We start from the raw sequence: 26432 nt of genomic DNA on the forward strand, positions 1-26432 counted from the left end.
CCAGGGAATCAAAGGGCCCAGTTAGTTCCTTGGCAGCCCTTCTTCAGTTGAGGCCGGCCAAAGGCTTGGTTGATGCCGGCCCTTCCAGCGTCTTCCCTGCAAGGGTTGCTGTCGGTTCCTCCATTTAATCGGCCGTCTTCTACGTTGCATTTGTGAAGTATGACTCCAGTCCACTTCTGTAACCTATGAAGGTGAGAAGCTGGAGAGCAGCCCTCCTTGGCAGAAAATGGGTAGAATTTCAAACTGATAGTCTGCTAAAAAGAGTACTAGAATTTATATTTGGCCACGTGATTGTTGATTGTTGAGTTGAGTTGGTAAAAGCATCCAGTGTTTCTCAACCTTGTCAACTTGAAGATGTCTGGACTTCAACTCCCAGAATTCCCCAGCCAGCATTCGCTGGCTGGGGAATTCTGGGAGTTGAAGTCCAGACATCTTCAAGTTGACAAGGTTGAGAAACACTGAATTATTCTGTACAGGTAATCGACGTGGTCTATTGCAGGGGTGCCAAACCTTGGCAACTTGAAGTCTTGTGGACTTCAACTCCCAGAATTGCTATAAGTGGCTGGGCAATTCTGGGAGTTCAAGTCCACAAGTCTTCCGGTTGCCAAGGTTGAACCCTCTACTGGCAAAGGTACCAGGTCTCAAACGCTGGAGGCAGGGAATCCAGTTCCCACCTCAGGTATGAAAGCCAGCTGGGTGACTTTGGGCCAATCACCCTTGATCAGCCCAACTCGCCTCACAGAGAGATTGTTGTGGGGGAAACAGGAGGAGGAGGAGGAGGAAGGTGTGTTGGGTATATTTGCCACCTATCCACAGATCTCGGTTCTCTGGCACAGCTGGTGCGTCAAAGGTTTTTAGGTGTAATTCGTCCCCATTGCAAGGCAAATGGGGATCTTTGGCAAAAATATCTGAAATTGCAAAAAGATTCCTCAAGGATTTGCCTTCCGTAGCCACCAGTGGAAGCCTCTACAAGGATGGATTGATCGGTTGAGTAATTAATTTTTTTATGTAAGGGCCGCTGAGCAGCGCACAAGTTCTAAAACAGGTGGAAAAATAGTTAAAAGATTAAATTATATCATTAAGAGCTCAGAGAAACAACGGGAAACACGTGAATTGGTAACTTCCTTTTCTGTCTCTTTTTCATCGGTCTCTTGGGGGGGAGGGATTTAAGCGCCTCCCCCCCCCTTGCTATAAAGTGTGTTGGCCCACGTAGCCATTCCCAATTTGCACATAGGCTAAATATGGCAGTGCTGGGATCTAATGGTTTCCACCACAGTGGCTTCTCCTGCCTGTCCAGGCTTACCTCCTCCCTGCTGGGCCCCAATCCACGGGTGCCAAGGGGGGGCTTCGTTTGGGGCGCCTGGTTCCTTGGTCTCAGCCTGAGCCAGGCTGCCCTCCTCCCCTGTAGGATGAAAACGCCTCCTCTGCTCCCTCCCTTGGTTGCTTCCACCAGGTCAGCATTGTCCCCCGCTTTGGGAGGGTGTCCCCAGATCAGGGTTTCATTTGATGTCGCAACGCAGGATGGAGAACCCTGGTCTCCCTCTGTCCAAGTGCAGCTGGTTTTAAAACCACTGGGGGGGGGGGCTGCCTTTGTTGGGAACGTGGGGTGTTTTTGTGCTGATTGTGTGGTATACAAAAGAAATTGATGATAGATAGATAGATAGATAGATAGATAGATAGATAGATAGATAGATAGATAGATAGATAGAAAGATAGAAAGATAGAAAGATAGATAGATGATAGATAGATAGATAGAGTAGATAGATAGATAGAGTAGATAGATAGATAGAGTAGATAGATAGATAGATAGATAGATAGATAGATAGATAGAGATAGATAGATAGATAGATAGATAGATAGATAGATAGATAGATAGAAAGAAGGAAAGATAGATAGATAGATAGACAGAGATAGATAGATAGATAGATAGATAGATAGATAGATAGATAGATAGATAGATAGATAGATAGATAGATAGATAGATCGGTAGGTAGGCAGGCAGGCAGGCAGACAGACAGAGACACAGATGGACAGACAGATGGATAGATAGAGAGATATGGAGATGGACGGACAGACAGACAGACAAATCTTTGCCCTCCTTCCCTAATTTGACACTTCCCTCGTCCTTTAATGGAGATGAACCGGAGCTTCCGCTCGGCCCTGGCCAGAGTCCCGCCGTGGCTGAGCAGGCAGCCGGTCTCCCTGGTGGCTCTGAGCTCCAGTTTCCTGGCTTGAGCGCTCGCTTGGACGGGTGTCTGAGCCGGACTCCTCTCCTCCTCTTCCTAACCAGCCTCTCAGGCGAGAAGAGCCGGTGCAATTCCTGCAGAGAATCCAGGCAGCCGAGCTCACCGGCTGGCAGGTGGATTGATGGTCTCAGCCGCGACTTTTCCCGGCCTCTGTGGAATTAAGCTGGCCTTAATTCTGCTTCTGAAGAGGCAGGCCTTTTGTTGCCATCCATGAACTCTCAAGTCGGTTAACCAGATTCCTGGAAAGCTTTTCCCCCTTTGGAGAAAGGTGGCTGGGCCGAGGAACTGGGCGGCTGGGGGTGGGGGGTGGGGCACCCGGAATTTGCAGGGAAAATCACGGAGGTGGGATTGCTCAAACTTTGTCATACAAAGTAGAAACCTCACTGCAGAAAAAGACCTCGTGCTCCAGGGGCCTCCCTCCCCTCCCCCCAACTCCCCCCAGGGCTGCCAACAAGGGCCCCCCTCCCCCTGGGGCTCCTGCTGCCACTCACCTCGTAGTCCCTTGCCCAGAGGCACTGTAGGCCAGGCGGAGGGGGTAGGGATTCAATAGAATAAATAATATTCTGAGTGCTGAGAGCGCTTCCCCCCCTGGGCTCCCTCCAGGTCTGCAGGGTGGGGCGCCACCCCCCTCCTGAGCTTCCCGGCCCCCTTGGCCAGGAGAGAAGGGGCCGCCCCCTCTCCACCCCCTTGGGCTCTGCCAGGGCCAGGCGTGGCTCCCCAGAGAGGCCCTGGGGGCAGGTGGGCTGCCTGGCTGTCTGGACGTGTCCTGTGGCCCCGACGCCCCCCCCCCCCCCCGTGGCTCCTTCGGACGTTCCTTGGAGCCGCTGCTGCTGCTGGCGGTGTGGAGGCTGCCTTCTGCCCGAGGGAGGAAGAGGAGGCAACGGGGGAAGAATTGGACAATGAATGCAAGGCCACTTGTTAACCAGCGTGTAAAATGCTTTCCTCTCTTTGGGGTTTAATGCAAATAAGTGCAAAGAGAAGGAAATGAGGCCGGAAGGGAAAAGCCGAGGCCTCTGCGGAGGAGAACCCACATTTCGGTCCCTGGGCCAGAGTCCTCTTAGATGAAGGGCCTCCCACCTTCATAACTCAGCTCCCAGGTCCGGTCCATGGGGGGGGGGGGGGGCTTCAGGGCAGCCTGGGACTCAGCCGGGGAGGGGAGGGGCTCCCAGTTTGGGTTAGGGCCCCAACCAAGGAAGGGGGGGCTGCCCAGCTGTCTGAACTGATCTTCCCAGGGGAGCCACCCCTGGCAGAGCCCAAGGGGGTGAGAGGGGGCAGCCTCTTCTCTCCTGGCCAAGGGGCTGGAAAGCTCAGGACGGGGTGAGTCAGAGGCCAGCCAGGGGCCCAAGGGAAAAGCCCCCTTGAGACCCCCGGAGCAGACAGGGAGCGAGAGGCTGCTGGCAGAGGGGCCGGGCCCAGGGTTTGCAGCTGGGAGACGGCAGAGCCCGGGCTGGAAAGGGGCCCTCTTAACTTGTGCTCGGTGTGGGGTGGGTCGGGGGCCCCTTCGGAGCAGGTCAGTTCCCCCACCTCCCGGGGAAAGAGGTTTTCCTTCCGGGAAGAAGGTCTCTGGGAGGAGCGGCTCCCTTGGGGCGACCAGAGTCCTGGGAAGGGGTTTCCTTCCCCCTGCGGGGCTGATCCCCTGGGACGCCCAGGAAGGAAATGGGGAGGAGATCAGCCCCCGCCTGGGAGGGACTCCCCTGCTGGCTCTGCAGCGGAGAGGCTGGATGTCCTCAGGGGTGCCCTGCTTCACCGGGGAGCCAGTTGCAAGCATGTGAATTTGGATCATGTGACCACAGGGAGGCTGTCGTGCTCATAAGGGTGGGAAACAGTCATCAGCCACATTTTCCAGTGCCGTTGTAACTTTGAATTGTCACTAAATGGAGTATTGTAAATCGAGGACCACCTGGACCCTCTTCACTGTTCCAGCTTTTGGATGAAATGTCTCCGTGCATCTTTTGCAAAGCTCCTGCAGATTTGTCCCCCCCCCCCTCCGGACCCTCCCTCTGGCCGTGGCCCTTGGACTCACGGGCCGCTTCCCAATGCTCCCAGCCCTCCCTGGGGGCTTTACAGAGCCAGTGTTCCCCCCCCCCAGCAACCTGGCTCCTCACTTTACCGGCCTCAGAAGGACGGAAGGTTGAGTCAGCCTTGTGGTGCTCAGGAAAGAGCGGCTGGCAGTCGGCAGAGTTTGCATTGCTGCCTTCTAACCGCTGGGCCACCACGGCTGAAGCCACAGGAGCCGCCCGTGAGCGCCCCTAGTGGTGGGGCGCTGTTTGACACGCCCCTCTCAGCTGACAGGGCAGCCCCGGAGGAGCCCTTGGCGGGTGGCGTCACATTTCATTCACGGGGGGGCTGTCAGACGTGGCCCAGGTGGAGGCAGGCGGTGTCCGGGGAACGCACGGACGCACACACACACACAGACACGGACGGGCTTGTTGGAGACCAGCCCAGGTCGGCTCCGGCTAATTGCAGCGTCTCTGTTGTGTGGCTCACAAGGCTAACAATCTCTTTGGGCCCTTGCCCCCCCCCCGCTCTCCCCAATGGCCCGGCTGGCAAGGCTGCCACTGCCCAGGTCTTCCTCCTTCAGGGCCCCCCAGCTGGCCTTCCAGAGCCCTTTCCCAGCTCCCTCCTGGTCTGCTGGTTCCTTTGTGCCTGGGGATTGGGATCCGTGCAGGAGGGTTCATTCAGTGGCTGCTCAAAGGTGCTTCTGGCACTGAGAAAAAGCGACGTGTTGCCCCTCTCCACCGTGGCCAAGGAGGGCGTAGAAGGAAGGGGGAGAATACTTGCACGGCTCTCCTGCAGACCCAACCAGGGAGCCTCCTCAGCCCCCAAAGGCCTGCAAGGAAACCCCCCAGCCCAGAGAGCCCCAAGGGCCCCCACGGAGCCTCCCCCTTGCAACGGGGGTCACAGCAGGCAGGGCTGGGGGGGGGGGGAGGCCTTGGGGCCGGCTGTGCCGAGAGCTGCCGGGTGCTTTGGGTGGGAAAGAGGCAGCTGAAGTCCGGGCAGCTTTTCCTTCCCAAGAACTCTTACCTTGAACTCCGCCTGGCCTTTCGCTTTGGCTGACAGGAATCTCCAGATTCTGGAAAAAACAAGGAGGTCACTGGGAGTTGAACCAGGGAGTTGCATGTGCTCTCTGTGTGTGTCTGTGTGTGTGTGTGCGTGTGCACGCGTGTGTGGAGATGCGCGCATTTGACAAGCAGTTGCAATTAACCTGCTGGTGGCCCTGCCTTCCTCGGGCATCGTGGGATCCCCCCCCCCCTCCGCAGGTGGGAATCGGGGCTGAACCCCCGCAGACCCTGCTCGCCTCCTGGTGCCAGCCGGCAGAGAGACCCGGGGGGAGGCAGCTGGCCGGCTCCTACAGGCCATTCCTTGTGGCACAGCCATGCCGGAAGCGGAGGGAAAGGGGGCCCTCGCCAGCTGTGGAAGGGCGGCATCCAAACAGCAGCAGGGGGGGAAGAGGTGTGCAGGGGGCTTTTCTGGGCTTTGTGCTGCCTGGGGTGGGGGTGGGGTGGGGCAGAGGGCGATCCCCAGGGCCGGGCAGGGAGGATGGCCACGGCCCCAGCTGCCCACTTAGCTGGAGCAAGATGGCTTTTTGGAATCATGGAAGGAGATCCTGAAGAGGAGGGGGCTCAGAACTGGGCCTGAGGGATTGGGGAGGGGGTTGGCATAAAACAGCTGTGCTTCCGGCCTTCCCAAGAAAGAGCCCCCTCCTCCTCCTCCTCCGGATCTGCTTCTTGGGGCTCAGGGGTGCAGGGCCCCCTTCCCGGCAGGCAGACGAGGCCTCCCGAAGCTTCGCATCTTTTGGCTCACCACAGTCTTCTCCACCTCCCCCTGCCCCCCCCCCCAGGCAACCCCCTCCCCTTGGGCAATTCCTGGATTCCCTCCCTCCAGCCAGCCCTGGGAAGCCCCTGAATCTCTCTCCCCCCCCCCAGGCGTTTCCTGCTGGGCGAAGCCGGGCATCCCGGTGCCCGCTGGTAGCAGGTGTGCGCCTCTCTGGAGCCACCGAGAACGGGGCCTTTGCTCGAGGCCAGACCGGTTGAGCAGTTGGCGCAACTTGCCCGGAGCCTGCCCGCCCGCCCGCCACGCCCGCTCCGTTGGGGACTCTGGCAGGGCAGGTTGCCCGGGGCTGAAGCTCTGCTGACGAGGGCTGTCGTTGGCTCCCCTGCGCTGCCCGCCGCCCGGGGAGTGCCCGTCGTGAGCCAGCACATGCCGGCAGCCCAGGGAGGGAGGGGGGGGCGGCTGCCTGGCGGTCCAGCCCAGGGAGGGGGCGAGGAGGGGCCGGGCTCCCTGCAGGAAACGGCTCCTTGCAAGGTGGAAGGAGTTGATGAACTCCCGGTGGCTGATAAGTCAGGCACAGCTACGGTGCTGAACTCTGGCTGACCCGCTGCTATGCTGGCTGACCCGCCAGGCTTAACAGCCAGAGAGAAGCCAGGTGGACTCCTCACTTTTTCACTCCTGATAAGCAGCCGGGCAGCACCACGCCCTGACCCACACCTGACCCTCCTCCTGGGCTCCCCGGACTCTGCGGCGGGTGATAAACGCCGGGCCCTGATAAGAGCAGCCGCAGCCGCAGCCGCAGCAGCACTGGCGCAGGGAGGGAGGGAGGCAGGGAGGGAGGGGGGCTCCTGGCTGGGAGCCTGGGCTGCTGGGGAGGGGAGGCCTGGCAGGGCAAGCAAAGGTGGCGGCTGCTGGGATCCTTGGCAGCTGACCAGGCTCAGCCCCAGCCCTCCTCTCTCCCTGGGGGGGGGGCTTTCTGCTGGGCCTGGAGGGGCTCCCCGCAACCTCACTCCTTCCAAGGCTTGGGGGGGGGTTGGAAAAGCTGCCTGGGGGGCTTAGGGGAGCCTGATTCGTAAGGCTGTATTTCGTTTTGGGTTTTGGGGGGGGGGCGTGTGTGCCAATCGCTGGCTGTATTTTGTAGGAAAGGCGTCCATGTGGGGTCTCTCTGGCGCTTGATCTACTTGCAGGCGTTTCATGACCTCTTTATGTTGGGGGGTCCTTTGGGTCATGAAACGCCTGCAAGGAGACCAGGAAGGGCCCCCCATGCCAGCCCTGAGCTACAGAGATTCTCCTTTCTTGCAACCTCTCCAGAGCCCCTGTGGGTCTCAGGACAGCGAATAATAGGGCTGGAGGGGACCCTGGAGGTCTTCTAGTCCAGCCATGCTCAGTCCGGACAAAGGGCCATCCTGGCTGGACGGAGGTCTTGCTTTGCTTCCCAGGGAGCCAAGGGGGCTTCCTGGGTGGGGGACATGGGACGGGACGACGGGAGGCCCAAGAGCAGTTTGAGCTGGGATCCAAACAGGGTCGACGTCTCCTTGGTTCTTCCGCCCTTCCAGGTTGGGGGGGGGGGGCTCTCCAGCAAAGAGAAGGGCAGCCGTGCCCTGCAGTGACACCACTACCAGCCCCCCGTGTGTGGGGAGCTGCTGTGGGACACAAAGCTCAGAGCCGGCCTGTTCCTTCCTTGCCAGCTGAAAACAGGCCATGCAGCCCACCGGGCTCCTGTTCGGTGGGTCAGGGGAGCTCCTGGTGGAGAGCAAGGAACAATGGAATAGTTGCCCCTCCCTCCCTGATTGTGTTGGAGATCCCCCGTTGTTCCTGGTTCTCCCCCGTCTGGGGGGGCTTGGCTCCTCCGCTCCTTTCTCCAACCTTCAGCCAGGACTCTCGCACCCCCCTCCCCAGCCCCCTCTTCCAGCTGCGCACGTGAGCCCCCCCCCCCCCCCGGGACTCCTGAACTTCAACTTCTGTTGATGAAAATAACTTCTGTTAGTACTTGGCTTTTCCGTATGAGAAGAGCGGTACTCAAGACGGCCGTGAAACGGGAATAAAGCGAGCGATGAAAATCTGGCCCTTTCCCCCCTTTCAGCCCCCCAGATTAGCCCCCAGCTGAGCACCCTGTCAGTCACCCAAAGGCTCCGTGGGGTTTAAAAAGAGCCCCCCTCGATGAAGGAATCTCCCCAAATGGCCTGGAGTGAGGAGCCTGGAGCCCAAACCCCCAGACCCCCAGGAGAGGCGGTTGGGGTCGTCCCAGGGAAAGAGCCGGGAAACTCTCTGGGTGCGGAAGAGAAACAGAAGAGGCTACAAGGCTTAGAAAAGGCTGCATCGGGGCAGCTGGCGGTTTGGGGGAGAGTCCCGGGGGTGCCCTGGCTAGAGGGAAGGCAGAGCCCCTGGGGGGGCCCCGGGGCCGGCTGGGCCCAGCCTGCTTTCCAGAGCCCTTGGCGGAGAGAGCTGCTGCGAGAGCCGAGCCCCTTGCGTGCGGATCCTCCTGGGCGGCAGAGTTCACCTCTGGGTTAATGGCTCCAGTTATCTGTGCGCGGCGGGGATATCGGCGTGATAGGATCAATAAGTGGGATAGGCAGAGAAAAGGCCTCCAGGAGAAACAGCCCCAGGGGGTGGAGCGTCTGGGCCCACGGAGAGAACAAAGACTCCTTTTCCAGGCCCTCGGAGGAAGGGTGGTTGGGACTTCTAGCTCCTGGGACACCCACCAGGCCGTCCACCCAGAGGCTCCCATGGTTAGAAATCTTAGCGGGTGAATAAATGAAATGAAGCTCTGGAGGACGAGAGCTTTTTAAAATAACCTTCTCAAGCTTTCCCATTGGTTAAGTGTCCTCACTGTCAGGAAATTTCTCTTAGTTCTAGATTGCTTCTCCCTGATTAGTTTCCATCCATTGCTGCTTTTCCTGCCCTCGGGTGCTTTGGAGAATAGCTTGACCCCCTCCTGTTCTTTGGGGCAGCCCCCCCCCCCAAACATTGGAAGCCTGCAGTCGTGTCAGCCCTGGTCCTTCTCTTCGTTAGACCTACCCAGTTCCCCCAACTGCTCTTCAGGCGTTTTAGCCCCGTTGAGTCTGTTTCTCTCTGGATGGAGAGAGACGCCGTGGCCACTATCTGGTTACAGGCCAGTGACGGTGGCCAAACAGTTTTTGGGGTGGAGAATTACCTTTTCGCCTCTTTCGAAATGCGGGAGGCCGACACAATTCCTGCATTCCCCTGGGTGTCCCTGCTTGGGGCTGCAAAGGAGGCAGATGGAAGATTATCCCCCCATTAGGGTTAAGAGAAGGAAGACGGGACACGCAAGCCCTCTGCATTGCTCTGGGGAGGTTGGGGAGGCGCCAAAGATAGGCTCACCCACTTGGTGGCCTGTCCCTTAAACATGATGGAAGCCTGCAGCCTTTTCCTTCCTTAGCAAGGGCAGGAGGTAGGACTGGCCTCCCTGACACCCTCCCTCCCTCCCTCCCTCCCTTTCTCTGTGCCGTACAGTTTACAATTTAATTTTCTGCTTTTGTAATCCGTAGTCCTTGTGTATAGATCACCTAATGAAAAGGGCCTTTTTAGAATTAACGTGGTATTTGGCAGCGGGGGAGATCGCTCCATGTGTTTCCATTTCTTTATTGGGAAAAAAAAAAGAGGGTTCTTAAAGAGAGCATCTGAGTCAGGTTTCTTCTCCAGACAGATGTGGAGTCGAAGGGAAGCATAAGTGCTTGTGCAGAGAGCTGATCTCCCCCCCCCACAACTGCTTTGGCCCAGCGTTCTCTGTAAGGGGTTCGATCACTGGTTGATCACTCACTTGGAATAGGGCTGGAAGGGGCCTCGGAGGTCTTCTAGTCCAGCCCCCTGCTCAAGCAGGAGACCCTATGCAATTTCAGACAAGTGGATTTCCAGACTCCCCTTAAAACCCTCCAGTGATGGGGCACCCACGACTTCTGGAGGCAACGTCTGTTCCACTGGCCGGTTCCTCTCAGGGAATTCCTCCTTAATTCCAGATTGCTCCTCTCCTTCATCGGTTCCCACCTGTCGCTTCTTCTTCTGCCTTCTGGTGCTTTGGAGAATAGCTTGACCCCCTGCCTCTTCTTTGGGGCAGCCCCTCAAATACTGGGAGACTGCCATCACGCCCCCCCCTAGTCCTCTTTTTCTCTAGAGTGGCCCTGTCCAGTTCTTGTAACTCCTCCTCCTCCTCCTCCTCCTCCTCCTCCTCCTCCTCCCCCCCCCTCCTCCTCCCCCCCCCTCCTCCTCCTCCTCCTCCTCCTCCTCCTCCTCCGTATATTTTAACCTCCAGGCCTTTAATCACCTCCGTTTCTCTTCTCCGCACTTTTCCCAAAGTCTCAGCATCTTTTTTGTAATGTGGTGACCAAAACTGGATGCAGGATTCCAGGTGTGGCCTTCCTAAGGTTGCTTTTTTCATTTTCAGACTGGGCAGACCCTCCATCCCTTATACCCCCCTACACTCCTCTCTCTGCTGGGCTCCTGTTCTGGGTGGCAGGTTGGACTTGATGCTCTCAAGGTTCATTTGAAACCTTCTTACATCCTGATGTCGTAGAGCAGGGGTTTACAACGCCGGCTGGGGAATTCTGGAGTTGAAGTCCACAGGTCTTAAGATCTCTAACTTTGGGGAGCCCCGTTGTAGAGTGTGAGGGAAGAATCCCTTCGGAAAGGTTTAAGCTACTCAAACAACCTGGTGGCTACCAGCAGTGATGACTGTCTTGTGTCCCTACGGCTGTGCAATAAGTGTGAGCACCAAGTGAAGGCAGGGTGTGTGTGCGCGTGTGTGTGTGTGTGTGTTTGTGTGTGCGCATCCCCAGAAGGAAGAAGAGGGAGTTGAAGCAGGAAGCCAGGAAGCTCTTGGAGTTCAAAGAGACCACCAGGAGGGGCTGAGCAGGAGCTGCTGGGAATCCCAGGGAGATCAGAAAGAAATCCTCAGCCCTTTCAACAGCGGAAGGCCGAGATCGCCACTCATCTGCTGTTCAGCGCAGAGACTTGTGCACTTCCTCAGCGTGTTTACACCTCCGCCTCGTGCCAGGAAGGTGGCCTGTTCTGGCAGACGCCCACCAACTGCGCAGCGAGTCTCCCGGCAGGTGGCCTTGGGTGGCCTCCCCGTCGAGGCTGGCAGCCTCTCCTCCCCAGGACACCCACGAATTGGTCCACTCCTTTGTTTTGGAGCCACGGGGGGTCAGTTTGGGGTCATGCTTAAGGCAGCAGGCTAGGAACCAGGAGAGCTGCCAGGCCCAAAGCCAGCCGGGTGATTTTTGGGCTGGTCCCTCTCTCTCTCTCTCGGTCCTCAGACGAGGAAAGCCAGGGCAAAAATCTTGCCAAGGAAACAGCTGGGACCTGTCCAGGCAGGCAGGCAGGCAGGCTGCTCCAGGAGTGACTTGAAGGCCCAAAGCAAACAGCAGCCCAGGGTGTTCCCCAGGAGACGCTTCAGACTGACCTCCTTCCTTCTGCGGTCGGACGGGAGGCCGGCACAGGCTCTTCCCCACTTCGGTCCTCGGCCGGCTGTGCAGAAACCGGCTGGAAAGGAAGCTGCCGTAGACTCCCCCTGCCTCTTCTGCCCTCGGAGTTGGCTGTAGATGACGGGGGGGGGGGCGGGGGGGGGGGCTTCTCATCCGACCAGGAGCTTTGCCTGGTTGTAAAAGGGGTGAAAGGGATAATCATGGGGGCCCAGAGGACGTATTTTATTGGGATTTCTGAAAGATTTCGCTTAGACTCCTAACCCAAGTTTAGCCGTCCTGAGATAAAAGGAGAAGATTCGTTTCATGGTTCAGGAGTTTCCAAGAGAAATGGATGTAAAATAAAGCTAGCAGAGGTTTCGGTGTGGCGACACAGTGGTTAGAAGGCAGCATTGCAGGCTGACTCTGCCCACTGCCAGCAGTTCAATCCTGACCAAGGTTGACTCAGCCTTCCGTCCTCCTGAAGTGGGTCAAAGGAGGACCCGGATTGTTGGGGCAATGTGCTGATTCTGTCAACTGCTCAGAGAGGGCTGTAGAGCGCTGGGAAGCGGCACGGAAGCCTTAAGCGCTGCTGCCATTGACCCAGAGGGCTAAGCCTTCGGGCAGCCTCAGAGGCCGAGTGGTGGGACACCTGCACGGAAGGCTCCCCTGTCTTCCTGGGGCTTTCCTGGGAGGGAAATCTGTCCCTGGACGAGGTGGATCCTTGGGCTGAGAAGGTCTTGAAGCTGCCCCTACCTACGGACGGCTCGCCTTGCCCTGGAGCCAAGGCTGGCCCGCCAGGGGAACGGCCCAGGCTCCATCAGGGTTTCCAGAGCCGCCTCTGTCTCCACAAGGACGATCAGAGCCCGACCTGCTGGCGGCATCGGCGTCTGTGGAAGCCGAAGGAGCTCCTCCTGCCAAGTCCTCCTCTCGCACAGCAGGGAAAGCCATCGCCCACTCCGGCCTGATCATTTCTCCAGCAGAATCCTCGGTGGGTTCACCAAGGGGTGAGCGCAGTCCTGCTCTGCTCGCGGCCTGGCCTGGAACCCTGGCCAGGAGCCCTGGAGGGACGGTGCCTGCCATCAGGTCCCGGTTGCAGGGGGCACCGGGGCCACCGGGAGAAGTCCGTTCGCCCACCTCTCCAGACAGGAGGGGGCAGCCCAACCGCCTCAGGTCCAGCCAGCGGGAGTTCGGATGAGTGGACCTCTTGGGTTCTTCTCCTGCTCCTCTCTGGCTGTAGGCTCTGCTCAACTGGCAGTGGCCTCGGCTCAGAAAGCGAACGGTTTCTCTTCCCCTTTGGGAGGCTCCCGGGGGGGAGTGGAACGATGGCCCTTTTATGACTTGGGACTCCAACTGCCAGCCCTCCTCAGGCCCACAAGTCATAAAGGGGCCATGGTCCCCCACCCGTCCTCCAAGGGCTTCGCTCAGTGGTGAAATTCATTTTTTTTTTACTACCGGTTCTGTGGGCGTGGCTTGGTGGGCGTGGCAAATCCCCATGCCCTCCCCATCACCTGGGACTCGGGAGGCAAAGAATAGATGAGGGCGAGGCCAGCCAGAGGTGGCATGTGCTAGTTCTCCAAACTACTCAAAATGTCTGCTACCGGAACCTGTCAGAATCTGCTGAATTTCACTCCTGGCTTCAGTGGAGATGCTGAGGTTTAATTCCCAGCAAGGAGGCTTCTTCTTCCCCTTGGGAGGGTCTCTCACGCCCCACCTTAATGGAGCAAAATCTGAAGCTGCACATCAGAAACCAGGGGAGATATTTAACCCCACTGTTGCCTGCAACCTCTGATGCCGTTTCAGAGTTCTGATCCCTGCATCCCTGCCTCTCGGTTCCCCTTCTGCCCCGTTGAGCAGGATGGCAGGAGGGTAAAGAACTGCAAGGGGCCCTTGAAGGGCCCCCCCCCCCACTTGGCTCAATGGCTCCTTTGCTCTTACTGGTGGGAGGCTTCTCCTGACCTTCATCCTCCTCCTCCTCCTCCTTCTGTGTCCCGCATTGCGGGCTGATAAAGGGGGTCTTGCCAGATGAACGAACTTAGACGAGGACCAGAAAGTGATGCTCCTCAGCGGGATCCCTTCTGACCAGCCGTCCCTCCCTCTGCTGAGATGCTTCACCTGGGCAAGAACACTCTTCTTGGTATCTGGGAGGGGGCCGGTTTGAGTTAGGGGGGGGGCTTTCCTCCGTGGACTTTGGGGAGGTCCTGGGCTGCCTTCTGCCCTCACCCTTGCTCTGCGGATGGGGAGCTCCCCAGGCCCGGCCCTGTCCGAGCGCCGGACACTGTCCGAAGTGCTGATTCCTCCGGGACTCGGGTGGAGCCGATCAAGGGGGCTGGCAAGGGCTTCCGTCCCAAAGGATTTACGAGCTCTGATTGTGCCCCATTGTGGCTCTGCCCCACTGCCCTGGCTGGGAGCAGCACCCTTCCTTTTATTTCCCTCTAACCGTGGACTCAGCTCTGTTTGTTTTAAAGGGTTCGTGACCTCCGCAAGGTTTACACACAGAAATGGGCTCCCTCTGGGTGTGTGTGTGTGTGTGTTGCGTGCCCTCTGAACATGGTGGGGAGCCTCCTCCCTATGTCAAACAATGGCAGAGGTTCAAGGCTGTGAATAAACCCTGTGACACAGCTGAGTTGGCCTCTACCAACACCTCTGCTCAGCTGCAAGGAACAGAGCAGGCAGGCTCAGCCACAGGTACCCCCAGACACACAGCCCCCCCCCTGGACCCCCTCCCCTACCCCTCCCCTCCCCCCTCGGCCAAACACAGATGCAGCAACATCAGCCTTTTAATTGCATTGAGGGGGCCTTCAGCCCGGCAAGCTGGCTGTGCCAACCTAGGCGGAAGCACTAGGGTAGCCTTGCCCCCCCCCCCCGGGTCCTCCAGATGGGGGCGGCCATGGTAGGGGTCGGGATGCCAGGCACTGGAATGCCTCTGCATCTGGAAAGAGGGCGTGGCTGCATCCCTCAGCGTGCCAGTTGCTGTTTCCAGGTAGAGAAGAGAGCGGGCTCTGATTTTCCTGCTCAGCTTTGAAAACGTTTCACTTCTCATCCAAGAATCTTCTGCGGATCTGATTCATTAGAACAGTGTTTCGAATGCTGGCTGGGGAATTCTGGGAGTTCAAGTCCGGACATCTTCAAGTTGCCAAGGTTGAGAAACACTGTCCTAACCACTGCTGGGGAATTCTGGGAGTTGAAGTCCAGACATCTTCAAGTGGCCAAGGTTGAGAAACACTGTCCTAACCACTGCTGGGGAATTCTGGGAGTTGAAGTCCAGACATCTTCAAGTGGCCAAGGTTGAGAAACACTGTCCTAACCACTGCTGGGGAATTCTGGGAGTTGAAGTCCAGACATCTTCAAGTGGCCAAGGTTGAGAAACACTGCATTAGAACCTCAAGTAGAACTGAAGAAGTGAAACGATTTCAGGGGGGAACTTTTGGAAACAGCCCCTTTGGGAGAAGCAGCTCCCGGAGGGAGGAGGGTCTCCATAGAGGCCAGCAGCCCCGCAGGGGGAGGGCCACCGGGCATTTGCGAAGGACGAGCAGGCTGGCCTTGTCCCTCTCGCCGTCCGAGGGTTGCGCCAGGCCGGTGCTCAGTCCCTGCCGGGGCCCAGGCTCACAGTCACACGGAGGCCGTAAATCTGGCTTATCCCAGCAGGCAGATAAGCGGAGCGCAGGCCATAAATCTCGGCTGCTGCTGGTGCAGGGCCTGGAGGCAGTTCCCCCACGGGGGCCGGGCCTGGGCCAGAGCTCTTGCCTTTGGTCGGGGCGACCCGGTTCCCGACCCCCAGAACCTGCTTCCAGAGCAGAGGCCCTGGGGCGGGAGGGCCGTCCAGGGGTCAGGCCAGCCTCCTGCCTGGCTCCAGATCCCTGCTTGGCTTCCAGAGTTATTCTTCATTTGCAACAAACAGCCATAAATCCTCTGCTGCTGTGCCAAGGGCTCCTCCCCGGAGTTTCCACCCCAGGCTCCCTGGGACGCCAGGCCCGGATCCAGCCCTCTGCAGGTCCTTGCGTGGCTCCAGTCGGAGCTCAGCCGGGCACTGGGGCTGCTTTAGCCCTGCTTAGCTTCAGCGCAGCCTGAACGCTCTGGGGAGGGGGCTGGGGGGGGCCTGCCAGGCTTCCCTCACAGACCAGCTGTGGCTGCAGCCGGTTTCCCATGAAAAGACTTGCACGGGGTGTGTGTGTGTGTGTACCAGAAACGGAAGAGAATAGAGCCGGAAGGGACCTTGGAGGTCTTCTAGTCCAGCCCCTTCCTCAAGCAGGAGAGCTTATGCCATCCCAGGCAGACGGTTGTCCGGTCTTTTCTTAAAAGCCTCCCGTGTTGGAGCCCCTGGAGGCAAGTGGCCCCAGCTCCAGAAGGGATCCTCTTTGTGGCCTCTGGAGGGCCCGGGCGGCTGCTCCTGGGGAGTGAGGCTGCAGGCAGGCTGGGCCAGGCCCGGCACCCTTTGCCTTGGCATTCCCTGATGGGCACGGACAGGTTCCAGGAGGCTCCTCGGAGGGTTGGCTGGCATTGGGGGTTAGGCCAATTGCTAGCCCACCTCCCAGAGTGCCCGTCCGCCTCGCTGACTCCCTGCTTTCTGGGATGCAGCTGTGGGGCACCTCTTAAACTGCCAGCTTGAGTGGTGGGTAAGGTGAGGCTTATCTGAGGAGGCTTCCTCAGTGGAAGAGGCGGCAGAGACCCCGGGGGCTCCCTGGAGGAGGAGCTCTGCAGCTCAGGTTGAAGTCAGGTGCTCTCTGAGAGTGGTGGTTTTCTTCCAGATGTTTCATGACCCAACTAGGTAACTTTATCAGTGCTAGAGGGGGGTGGGATTTGCAGAGAGGAGGAGGAGGAGGACAACGACTGTCCGGTCCGTGATGGTCTAAAAGGTTGGCTGTTTTCTTGAAGACGTTTCTTGACCCAAACTAGGCAACATCATTTCACTAAGACTGATGATCTTCTCTAGTTGAGTCCTGGAACTCAACTGCCAGGAAAAATAGGCTCAGAGAGCACCAGGGACCCCACAGTTCCCCCCCCCCTTTCTGGCACTGATGACGTGTCCTAGTTGGGTCATGAGACGTCTGCAAGGAAACCACCCAGCTCAGAGACCCCCTTAATTTCAACCCTGAGCAGCAAAGCTTCTCCTTCATTGAGCCCGGGGGGGGGGGGTCTCTGCCGTCTCTTCCACTCATCAAGCCTCCCCCGCTTCCCTTGGGCTCTGCCTCCTCCAATGCCCGCACAGGACAGGCGGGGCCCCGGTGCAGCCCCCTTGCCCTTCCCTCCCTTGGCCCCTTGCCCACTCTCTGCCCTTGCCCACTGGGCCAGACGGCCTCTGCCCCAGGGCTCCCCTCCCCCCCGGCTGCCGCCTCTCCTTGGAGGAGCGGAGCGCTGGCAGCCCCCTTCCCCCTGCTGGCCCGTGGCCGCTTTTCCACCGGAGTGTTTGGAAACGCTCGGTGAGCGCGCCAGGGAGAGCAGCCCAAGTTCAAGGCAAGGTGAAACTCTCGGGAGATAATCGGAAAGTTCACGCGGAGGTGACGGCAGCCGCCGCAGTTTCACACAGACTGCCTGGGGTGAGCGGGAGGTCAGCCCTTCCTCTGCGCCCTGCCCTCCTCCCCCGGTAAACAAAGGCAACCTGCCATTCACAAGGAACTTGGCACCCTCGACTGGGAGCCGGGCAGGGGGGGGGGGGGCAGCCCGGACCGGCTCCTTGGCAGGTACGCCAAGGTCTGCTGGAGGCGGTGCCAGGAAGGAAGGGGGCCCGTCGCTTTTCCCCGAGCTGCCCTGGATTATGCCCAGGGCACCCTCCCTGTGTGCCAGCCTTCAGCCGAATGTCCTCAGTCAGGGCTCTGCAAACCCGGCCTCTTTAAGACTTGTGAACTTCAACTCCCAGGATTCCCCACCCAGTGCATGCTGGGAGTTGAAGTCCCCAAGTCTTCAAGTAGCCGAGTTTGGAGACTCTGGAGCTGAACCGCTCCCAGCCCTGCGCCCCCCCACCCCCGGGCCAGGAGATGCAGGTAGGCACAAAGGTTTGGGCGACCCCTGGGCATTCATTTCAGTCTGCCAGGCTGGAGGGTCCCAGCATTGGAGGGGAATCCCTTCTCACTGGCGCCCCTGCCCACAAGCCCAAGGCCCCGGCTTCCTTGGCAGCCCTGTTTCCTCCCCCTCGTCCCTCCTCCACCAGCCCCTCTGGGCTCTCCTCACAGGTGAAGCAACGGTCCTGATGGCAGAAAACGGTTTTAAGTGGACTTGTCTCAGTCATAACTTTGAACGGTCGCTAAATGGATGGTTGCAAGTTGAGGGACTGCCTAGAGTAGCTCCAGGGTCCCCGAGATCTTCCTCCACCTGTTTGTCACTAGGAGAACTGAGTCCCTTAAAATCCAGTTTGAACCCAACCCAACTTGGCCCCTGCTTTCTTTCCCTCATTGTTCTGTATTCTTCTCCTTCCTCCTCCTCCTCCTCCTCCTCCTCCTCCTCCTCCATCATCCCTTTTGTCCTTCCCTTCTCGTTCATTCTTTCCCTAAGTGCGAAAGTGTTTTGGGCCTCTGGTGAAGGAAGGAAACAGCTTCCAAAGGAGACCCATCACCCCAGCCTTCCCCCAATGCAGCCTGAGCCTTTACTGGAAATAAACCCCTCCTCTTGGTCATTGGGGGGGTTCTCTTGGTGGATCTCCCCTGGGAAGCCCCGTCTCTCATGCTCTCCTCCTTAGCTCTTTCTGATCCTGGGCTCAACAGAACAGCCCTGGGGGGCAAGGTTGCCACTGGCCAGACTGAGGGCCTGCTCTGTCCCGCCCCCCAACTCCTGTTTTCTGTTTCTCTGTCCTTCTCTGCTGACCGAGACAGACACACAGACATCCGGGCGAAGGTCAAGGTCCCCGTTGCCCTTCTCCTGCCCCCTGGGCACAAGGGGCCTCTGCTGGCACGTGCTGCCTGCAGGGGGTGGGGTGGGGGAGGAGCCAAGGGGGCTGCCAGCTGTAGAGGCTGGGCTGCAAAGGGGGGAGGGGCAGGGGCAGGTTGGAAAAATTCCTTGGAGGGGAAAGCGGAGACAATCCACTCAGCTGGCAGGCTGCCTCCCTTTCCTGGACTGATTTGCTGGGAGCCTTTTCCCTCTTTCCCCCATTTTACCTGGAATCAGAGGAGGCTGGTGGGAGGGGGCTCTCGATGCCCTCGGCTGGGCAACCCCATCCTAAGCCAGGAGACTTTGGCTGCCCTGCACTTCAGAGGCAGTGGGTGGCAAGACCGGTGGGCTGGAGGAGGACCAGGGAGAAGCAGGGCATCTCCCCCCCCCTCCAGCCAGTGATGGGGGCAGTCCTGGTCTCCTAGCCCCTCCCTCCTCATGGGACTCTTCTGGGGAAGGAGCTCCGGACTCGGCTCCTGTTGGTGGGCGTCTGAATAGCCATAACAATAGCGGGCTTATATTTGACCGACCTTGGAAGGAGGGAAGGCTGAGCCAACCTTCAGCTGGTCAGGATCGAACTGCTAGCAGTCGGCAGAATTAGTCTGCATTCTAACCGCTGTGCCACTGTGGGTGGATGGATGGATGGATGGATGGGTAGATAGATAGATGATAGATAGACAGACAGACAGACAGACAGACAGACAGCAATAGTAATAGCAACAGCCCTTAGACTTATATACCGCTTCACAGGGCTTCACAGCCCCCTCTAAGCAGTTTAGAGAGTCGGCCTCTGCCCCCCCCAACCATCTGGGTCCTCATTTGACTGACCTTGGAAGGAGGGAAGGCTGAAAATGGCCAGTTGGAGACCCTGGAGCAACGGCTGAAGGAGAGAGAGAGCAAAGCACCCCTCCTGGTTCCTTTATGGATTTTGTTCGATTTCTATGCTCGCTCTTCCTCCCTCCTGGGAGGGGATTTGGATACCAAAGCTCAGGGGGGGACTCTCCGAAGGACCCTCCAGTTGCCTCGTGGCAATCACACTTTGGCGTTACCAGAAACAGCCCCCGTCTCTCCTGGGAATAAATTGCAATCATTTGCAGATGGAAAAAGTCTAAGAGGCTTCTGTGCTGTAGGTGGTAAATGCACACGTGGATATTTCTGGACTCCGTCGACTGGAAAACTAATAAAGAGAGAAGAGGGGAAAAACAGGCCAGGAGCCCCTCCAAAAACAACGCGGTCGGGGGAGATGCGGATGTGGCTCGAGCAAAGGCTTCCCGCGACTCCCCTCCTGCTCCAGTCAGAATGCAGAATAACGGAGTTGGAAGGGACCTTGGAGATCTTCTAGTCCAGCCCCTTGCTCGGGCGGGGAAAACAAACCATTTCAGACAAGTGGCTCTCCAGTCTCTCAAAAGCTTCCAGTGATGGAGCAGCCGCAATTTCTGGTGGCAAGCTGTTCCACTGACAGTCAAGGAAGTTTCTCCTTAGTTCCACGTTGCTTCTGCCCCTTGATTAGTTTCCACCCGTTGCTGCTTGTTCTGCCTGAAGACGCTTTGGAGGATCGTTTGATCCACTCTCCTTTGGGGCAGCCCCCCAGATCGTATGGGAAGAGGGCTCTTGTGTCATCCCTAGTCGTCCTTTCATGGAGCTGGACGTAATTCCTGCAACCGTTCTTCAGATGTTTTAGTCTCCAGACGCTTAATCCTCTTTGCTGCTCTTCTCTGCCCTCTTTCTAGAGTCCACATCTTTTTTACATCGTAGTGACCAAAACTGGGTGCCGGATTCCAAGTGGGGCCTTCCAAGGCCTTTGAGGTGGAGCGGACACTTCACGGGGTCTTGATTCCGTCCCTCCGTGAAGCAGCCGCCAAGGGCTGTGTGAAACCAGGATGGATTACCGTCCCTGCCAGGCGTCTCTTGGCTCTGGAAGCCTTTGGGGGGTTGTTGGAGGGCGTAAACAGATGCCTTCGCCCTGCTTGGACCTTGGAGAGGCAGCTCCCTTCGCTGGCCTCGACCGTGGCCCCTGGAAGCCGTGTGGACTTTGACTCCCAGCATTCTGGCTGGGGAATTCTGGGAGTTGAAGTCCAGGCGCCTTGAAGTGGCCACGGTTGAGCAACAGTGGATGGGCCAGTCTTCCTCGTCTTCCTCCTGGCTCTGCTCCGGCCTCTTGAGCTGCGTGGAGCACAAGGACCCTGCTGGCAGGAAGGCTCTGGAGCTGCTGCAACCCCCGAGAGCCCCTTCGCCAGCAAACACCCTCCCCTGGGGGAGCCAGTGCCACTACGGAAGAGGGCCTGAATGCCGGAGTTGGAAGGGACCTCGGGGGGCTCCTAGTCCAGCCCCCTCCTGCTCAAGCAGGAGACCCCAAGCCACTCCAGACCAAGGGCTACCTAATCTCTTCTTGAAGGCCTCCAGTGATGGATCACCCACAGCTTCTGGAGGGAAGCCTGCTCAGAGGGTAGACGAGGAGAAGGTCCTGCTTGCAGCCTGCCCTCCTCCGTCCCTCCTCGGAAGGCACCTGTGGCCTTAGCTCCCTTCTCAACAGGTAGAGGGAACGGAGGGGGTTGCCACCCGTCCATGCAAACCGAGCCTCTTTCTGAACCGAGGAGGGTCTCGGGGCATGGCCTTCCTGGGAACCAGAGCAGGGGTGGTGTGGGGCGTGGGTGGGATTTGCGTGTCTGCAGCCCCTCCAGAGGGGAATGGCTGGAGCCAAAATTCAGCCTATTTGGGAGGCCCTGGGGAGGAAGGTGGATGAAGCGGCACAAAGCTCGGAGGGGAAGATGTGCTGTGAGGCAGGGGCTGCTGGGGAAAGCAGCCCCCTCCCTGGCCTTCCTCGGAGGAGCTCCTGCGTGGCCCCCTGCAGGGGCTGCTGGAGCTGCCCCATGAGCCAGTCCGGCCAGACGCCCGGGGGCACCTGGGGGCCTTCCTGTGGGCGGGGGCTGCCCTGGGCGGTTCCCCTTTCTGCTCATGACTTTTGTGATCTGAACTTCCTTCTGAGCATCTTCCCTGCAGGGGAGCCGGGCGTCCTGGGCCAGCAGAGCGAGGGCTCCGGTTTCTTGCCTTGGGTTCCCGTAATCTCGCTTCATAAGTGAAAGTGTCCTGTCTGAGCGAAAGGGAAGAGCCCTCCCCAGAGAGTCCAAAAAGAGGGGTGCTGGGCGCCCCGGGGAGCTCAGGGCTGCGCCTTGCTGCCTGGGGGATTCTGGGAATTGAAGTCCAGAAGTCTTCCGCTTGTCGAGGTGGGACACCCCTGGCTTCCCTCTTGCCCCTCCAGTCAGCTGCTCTCGGTTGACCCCTTTCCTTTCGGAAGCTGGGCCAGCCGCCTGAGATCGTCCCACCTCCTCAGGCCCGTCAAAAGAGCTTAGAAGGAGGGAGGGAGAGGAAGAAAGGAAAGAGGGAGGGAGGGAGAGACCGGGAAGGAAAGAAAGAAACGCTCAGCGCATAGATGGGTCCAGCCACTCTGCCTCCCCTCTGTCACCACCTCCAGGTCTCTTTCCCCAAATCCCCTCCGTGTTGCAAGGGACTCCTGGCCAGGAGGCTTCTGGGGGCCGGGGGTGAGAAGGAACCTGGTTTCTTCATCAGGGGGGGGGGAGGATGCGTGAGCCAAGCATTGGGGAGGGGCACAACTTGGGGGCTGCTGTGTCTCCTGATGGGCTTCTCCTCCAGGGCATCTTTCATGAGTTCCCCAGCTCAGCCCACCCTCCTTAAGAAGCCAGCAGACCCCCAGCGCCCCCTCCCCACGTTCCCCCATACCCCATGGCGGGGGGGGGAGGGCTGCCGTCCTCCCTGCTGCAGGCCAGGCTTCCCTCCCTGGCCAAGCTGGCTGACGGGGTAGGAGTCCTTCCAAGGAGGGGGTGGCTTGCCTGTGCATGCTCTTCCCTCCCGGGTGATGGATGGCCGTGCAGAGCCAGCTCTCCGGCTGCAGGAATTGACGGCATTTGCATAATCTTTATTTTGGAAGCTGTCCCAGCAGGTAGTGGCTGGGCCGGGGCAAGAGCCACACGTCGTCCTCACCAAGGACCCTCCCCCTCCCTCCCTCCCCCACTTAGGAGGTGAAAAGTTGAAGGGAGAAAGTCCCCATTTCTGGGCCGCATAAATTCTCCTGCCCTTGTCAGGCCCCCCAGCCCAGTTGTGTTGTTGCAGCCGCTCTCCACGTGCGGAGAAACACGGCCTCTGAAGGAGGGGGGCAGCCCAGCCGCAGAGCCCTCCCCGCCCGCCACGTGTCCACAAGACGGATGGGCTGCGGGAGGGCAGGGCTGCCGGCCATCCATCACCCCTGTCTCTGCTGGTCTTTGCTGGCCGAGGGTGGGCTCTGAATAAGAAGAGCTGGAAGGGACCTTGGAGGTCTTCTAGCCCAACCCCGTTTAAGCAGGAGACCCTCTGCCACTTCAGACAAAGGGATCTCCAGTCTCTTCCAGTGGTGGAGCGTCCGCAGCCTCTGAAGGCAGCCGCCCCACTGGAGACCCCTGGCCTGGATCAAGGAGACTGCAGCTCCGTCCTCTCTGGGGACGTCCAGCCTGCTGCTTCTCCCCTCTCCTCCCTCAAGAGGAAGCCATGGGTTGATCTTGGTTTGTCGGTTTCCATTTCTCCAGCTGGATTGATGTGGAATCTTGCACACACCAAAAACCCCTGGAGCTCCCCAAAGATCCTCCAGCCAGCTCACCCGTTGCCGGAGGATCTTCTCGGCAGGAAACGGGGCCTGTTCAGCCCCAGAGAGAAGGGATCCAAGGTCAGGGGTGGGCAGCCCACTCCTTGTGTCCAGGTGGCTGCTGTCCATTCAAGGGGTCTCTGCAGAGTCTCCACCATCCAGGCCCCCTGGTTGTCCCAAAAGGCCACTGGGCTTCCTGGGCTGTTTTCCTTGAAAAGGTTTTGCTCCTCCTCCAGGAAGCTTCTTCAGCTCTGCGTTAGGACTGAACCGAAGAGGCTTCTTGGATGAGAAGCGAAACCTTTCCAAAGGGCAGAGAACCCCAGGAAGCCCAGGGGCCTTTTGGAGAGGAGAGTTGTGGGGAGAACCTGGGTGAGGCCTGGGGTTGACTCCCGAGGGAGGGGGAGGCCTCTGTTCAGCCGCCTGCCTTCTGCCAGGCTGTCCCAGAGGGAGGGAGGGAGGGAGGGGCCGGAAGCCCCTTTTAGGGGTTTTGAAGGCTCTCAATCCTTCCAAGGCTCGCTCAGTGGCCCCCTTTCCCTCTTTCAGCTGCTGGACCTCTTCCTCCAGTGGGACTGGTCGACGTACCTGGCCGACTACGGGCAGCCCACCTGCAAGTACCTCCGGGTGAATCCCACGACCGCGCTGGCCTTGCTGGAAAAGTGAGTCTCTCCTTCCGGGCCCCGGCAGAGCCCCGCTTGCTGCCCCTTGGCCCAGGCTGCCTGTGCAGGGGGGGGCGGGGGGGGCCTTGCACGAGAGCTTCTGCTGATGGCGATGCTGCATGGGGGGCTGGGCTGCAGCTGCCCCTGGTTGTGTCCCCAAATACCGGAGCGCTGCTCTCGTGTCCCCCTGGTCCCCCTTTCCTCTCTCCCCACACGATCCCTGCAAGGGCCCTTCGTGTCTTTCAGTCTCCAGGCCTTTGACCCTCTCAGCTGCCCTTCTGGCATTTCCCCCAAAGTCTCCGCGTCTTTTCTGTCATGTGGGGACCAAAACTGGCTGCAGGGGTCCAGGGGTGGCCTTACTGAGGCTTTAGAAAGCCCCACTTCCCGCGATTTTGGTTCTGTCAATGCAGCCGAGGGTTGCCTTGGCTTTCCTGCCTGGCTCCTGCTGAAGGGATCGAGGTCCCCCTCACGGGGACTTTCCTGCAGGGCTCTGCTGTTCCTCCCTGGGTGGCCCCTGGGAGAAGGCGACAAGACCCCCCCTGGGTGGCCCCTGGACCGGGCGGGGCAGGAAGGGACGGAGCTGTCCGAGGAGTGCCGCTCACTGGTGCTTGCATGGGCCTCCTTGGCTTGGCGGCAGGGCTGGGTGGCCGTTGGGGCTCTTTGGGACCAAGTAGGGGGCTGTAGGGCGGAGGGCAGCAGCCTGGGGCAAGCAGAGGCCCAGTAGCCAAAGGGCTTCCCTTCCTCCGTGGCCGTGCCCCACACTCCCCCTGCGAGGCCTGTCCCTTCGCCTCCTCTCCCTGCTGGGCAGCTTGCATGGGGTCTTGGCGGGAGCAGCTGAGGCAGGACGCAGGAGGGCAGCTGTGCCAGCCACCGCTTAACTTCTCCTTTGGTTTATCTCTCCTCCCTGCCCGCCCCTCCCTCCTCCTGGCAGGATCTCCCGAGAGTAAGTATGCGCGGGGCGGCTTTTCTGGCACCCTCAGCCTGTACAAAACGCCAGGGGTGCCCAGGCCTCGTCCCGGACCTCCATCCCCCCCCAAGGGGGCTTTTCCCAAAAGGCAAGGGGAGTTCCTTCTTTTCTTCTCTGAAAACCTTTCGCTTCTCACCCAGGAAGCTTCTTCAGTTCTCACTCATTGGACTTACGGCCAGAACTGAAGAAGCTTCTTGGAAGAGAAAGAAGGAAAACCCCCTGGGGCCTTCTGGGAAAAGCAGCCGTGACCCTGGGTGACGGAGCATCTCCACAGACATCGGGCCAAAGGATATGGAGATCCCTCTGTGTGGACGGGACCCACCGTTTCCCCTGGCCCTTTGTGGCGTGGAGCCCCCGCAGAGCCTGCCAGGGGCTGGTTCTGGCCAGTTGGTTTCGGGCTCCCTGCCTGGGGGCCTCCATCCACAGCAACGGCATTCCCCCACTTCCGCTTTACGGTCAGCGGTCGGAGCCCCTGAACTTGTCCGGGGGGGGGGGGAAGCTGACAGCCCAGGTTCCAGACTCGAGCTCCGCAAGAGGCGCTGAGCTCCAGTCCTTGCTTCAGCTCCGGCGGAGTTTGGAAGCACGCGAATGCGAGTAGATAAATAGGTACCACTTTGGTGGGAAGATAGGAGCGTTCTGTGCGCCTCTCTGAACAGCCCTGGCGGCTGCTGCCGGAACCCACTCCCGGGTGGAGGGTGCGCCACCCACTTCGGTTCCTCTCCTAGACTTTCCAAGGGAGTCTCTTGCCACCTTGCCCACATGAAGACGGGTGGACGTCAGCCCCCAGCATTCCCCATGGGGGGCACGGTTGGGACGAGCACAGCTTCAGGCGGGGAGACCCCCGACCCCCTTTGCTCAAGCTCTGCACAGGGAAAGTCCCCGTAGCTCAGGAGCCCCTGCTTTGCCTGTGTGTGTGTGTGTGTGTGTGTCCCCGTCCCTCTGCCTGACGGGTGTTTTTCCTGCCTGTCCCAGGATGAAGGACACCAGCCGCAAGAACAACGTCTTCGCCCAGTTCCGGAAGAACGAGAGGGACAAGCAGAAGCTGATTGAGGCCGTGGCCAAGCAGCTGCGTATCCTCATCAGCACCAGCCACCATTCCTGAGGGGCCACGAGACCCCTGGGGGGCCCTGGGTGGGTGGAGGGGGGCTTGCAAAGCGGGGCCTGTGCCCAGGTACAATGGGGAAGCGGGCGCAGCGGCTCCAGGGAACCAGCGTGGCAGCCGGAGGATCGGTGGGATGCAGCATGTGGGACTGCTTAGTGGTGGCTCGCTTGGGAAAGACTGCTGCTGGAGCTGGAAGCTCAGAGCCCCAGAGAGCCTTCCTGGAAGGCCAAGGGGCCCATCAGCACTTCCGGCTTCCTAGACGCACCTTGGCAATGAAGCACTAATGCAGGGTGTCCGACCTCGGCCACTTTAAGAGTTTTGGACTTCAGTTCCCAGAATTCCCTGGTCAGCCTGGCTGGCTGGGGAATTCTGGGAGCTGAAGTCCCCAAGTCTTAAGGTGACCAAAGTTGGACGCTTCTGGTTTAAAGGGAACAATTTACACTTTCAAAGGGAAACATTTACAAGAAACACCCCTGTGGGGTGCCCAGACCCCCCCCCCCTTCAGCCCCCATTCTCTCTCCTTTCCCCTCTTCCTCCTCTGGCCGCATTTGAAACACAAACCCCTCTTTAAAAAAAAATATGTGTGCCCCCCTCCTCCTCCTCCTCCTCCTCCCTCTTTCTCTGGGATCCATTTTTAAAAAAATCTGATTTCTCATCCTTTGAGCAGCTCAGGAGGGGAAGCATTTTCCTCTTAAGACAAAGGGAATCGGAGCGCTTTAAAATAAACTCCTTGGAAAAAGAGAACTCTGTTTTAAAAACCCAAAACTCCAGTTTTGAAC

General features: G+C 59.1%; 1 protein-coding gene across 1 annotated transcript in view; it reads left to right on the forward strand.

The window, feature by feature from the left end:
• The window catches only part of EXOC6B (exocyst complex component 6B), a 114747-nt gene extending 88537 nt beyond the window's left edge, over positions 1 to 26210 (forward strand). Inside the window, exons 21-22 of the mRNA XM_032224100.1 lie at positions 23472 to 23584; positions 25524 to 26210. Coding sequence (XP_032079991.1) covers positions 23472 to 23584; positions 25524 to 25653 — 243 coding nt within the window. The 3' untranslated portion in view covers positions 25654 to 26210. The remainder of the gene's footprint in view (positions 1 to 23471; positions 23585 to 25523) is intronic.
• The last annotated feature ends 222 nt before the right edge of the window (positions 26211 to 26432 follow it).

The sequence above is a fragment of the Thamnophis elegans genome, chromosome 9 (assembly GCF_009769535.1).
Source record: "Thamnophis elegans isolate rThaEle1 chromosome 9, rThaEle1.pri, whole genome shotgun sequence".
NCBI lineage: Eukaryota > Metazoa > Chordata > Lepidosauria > Squamata > Colubridae > Thamnophis > Thamnophis elegans.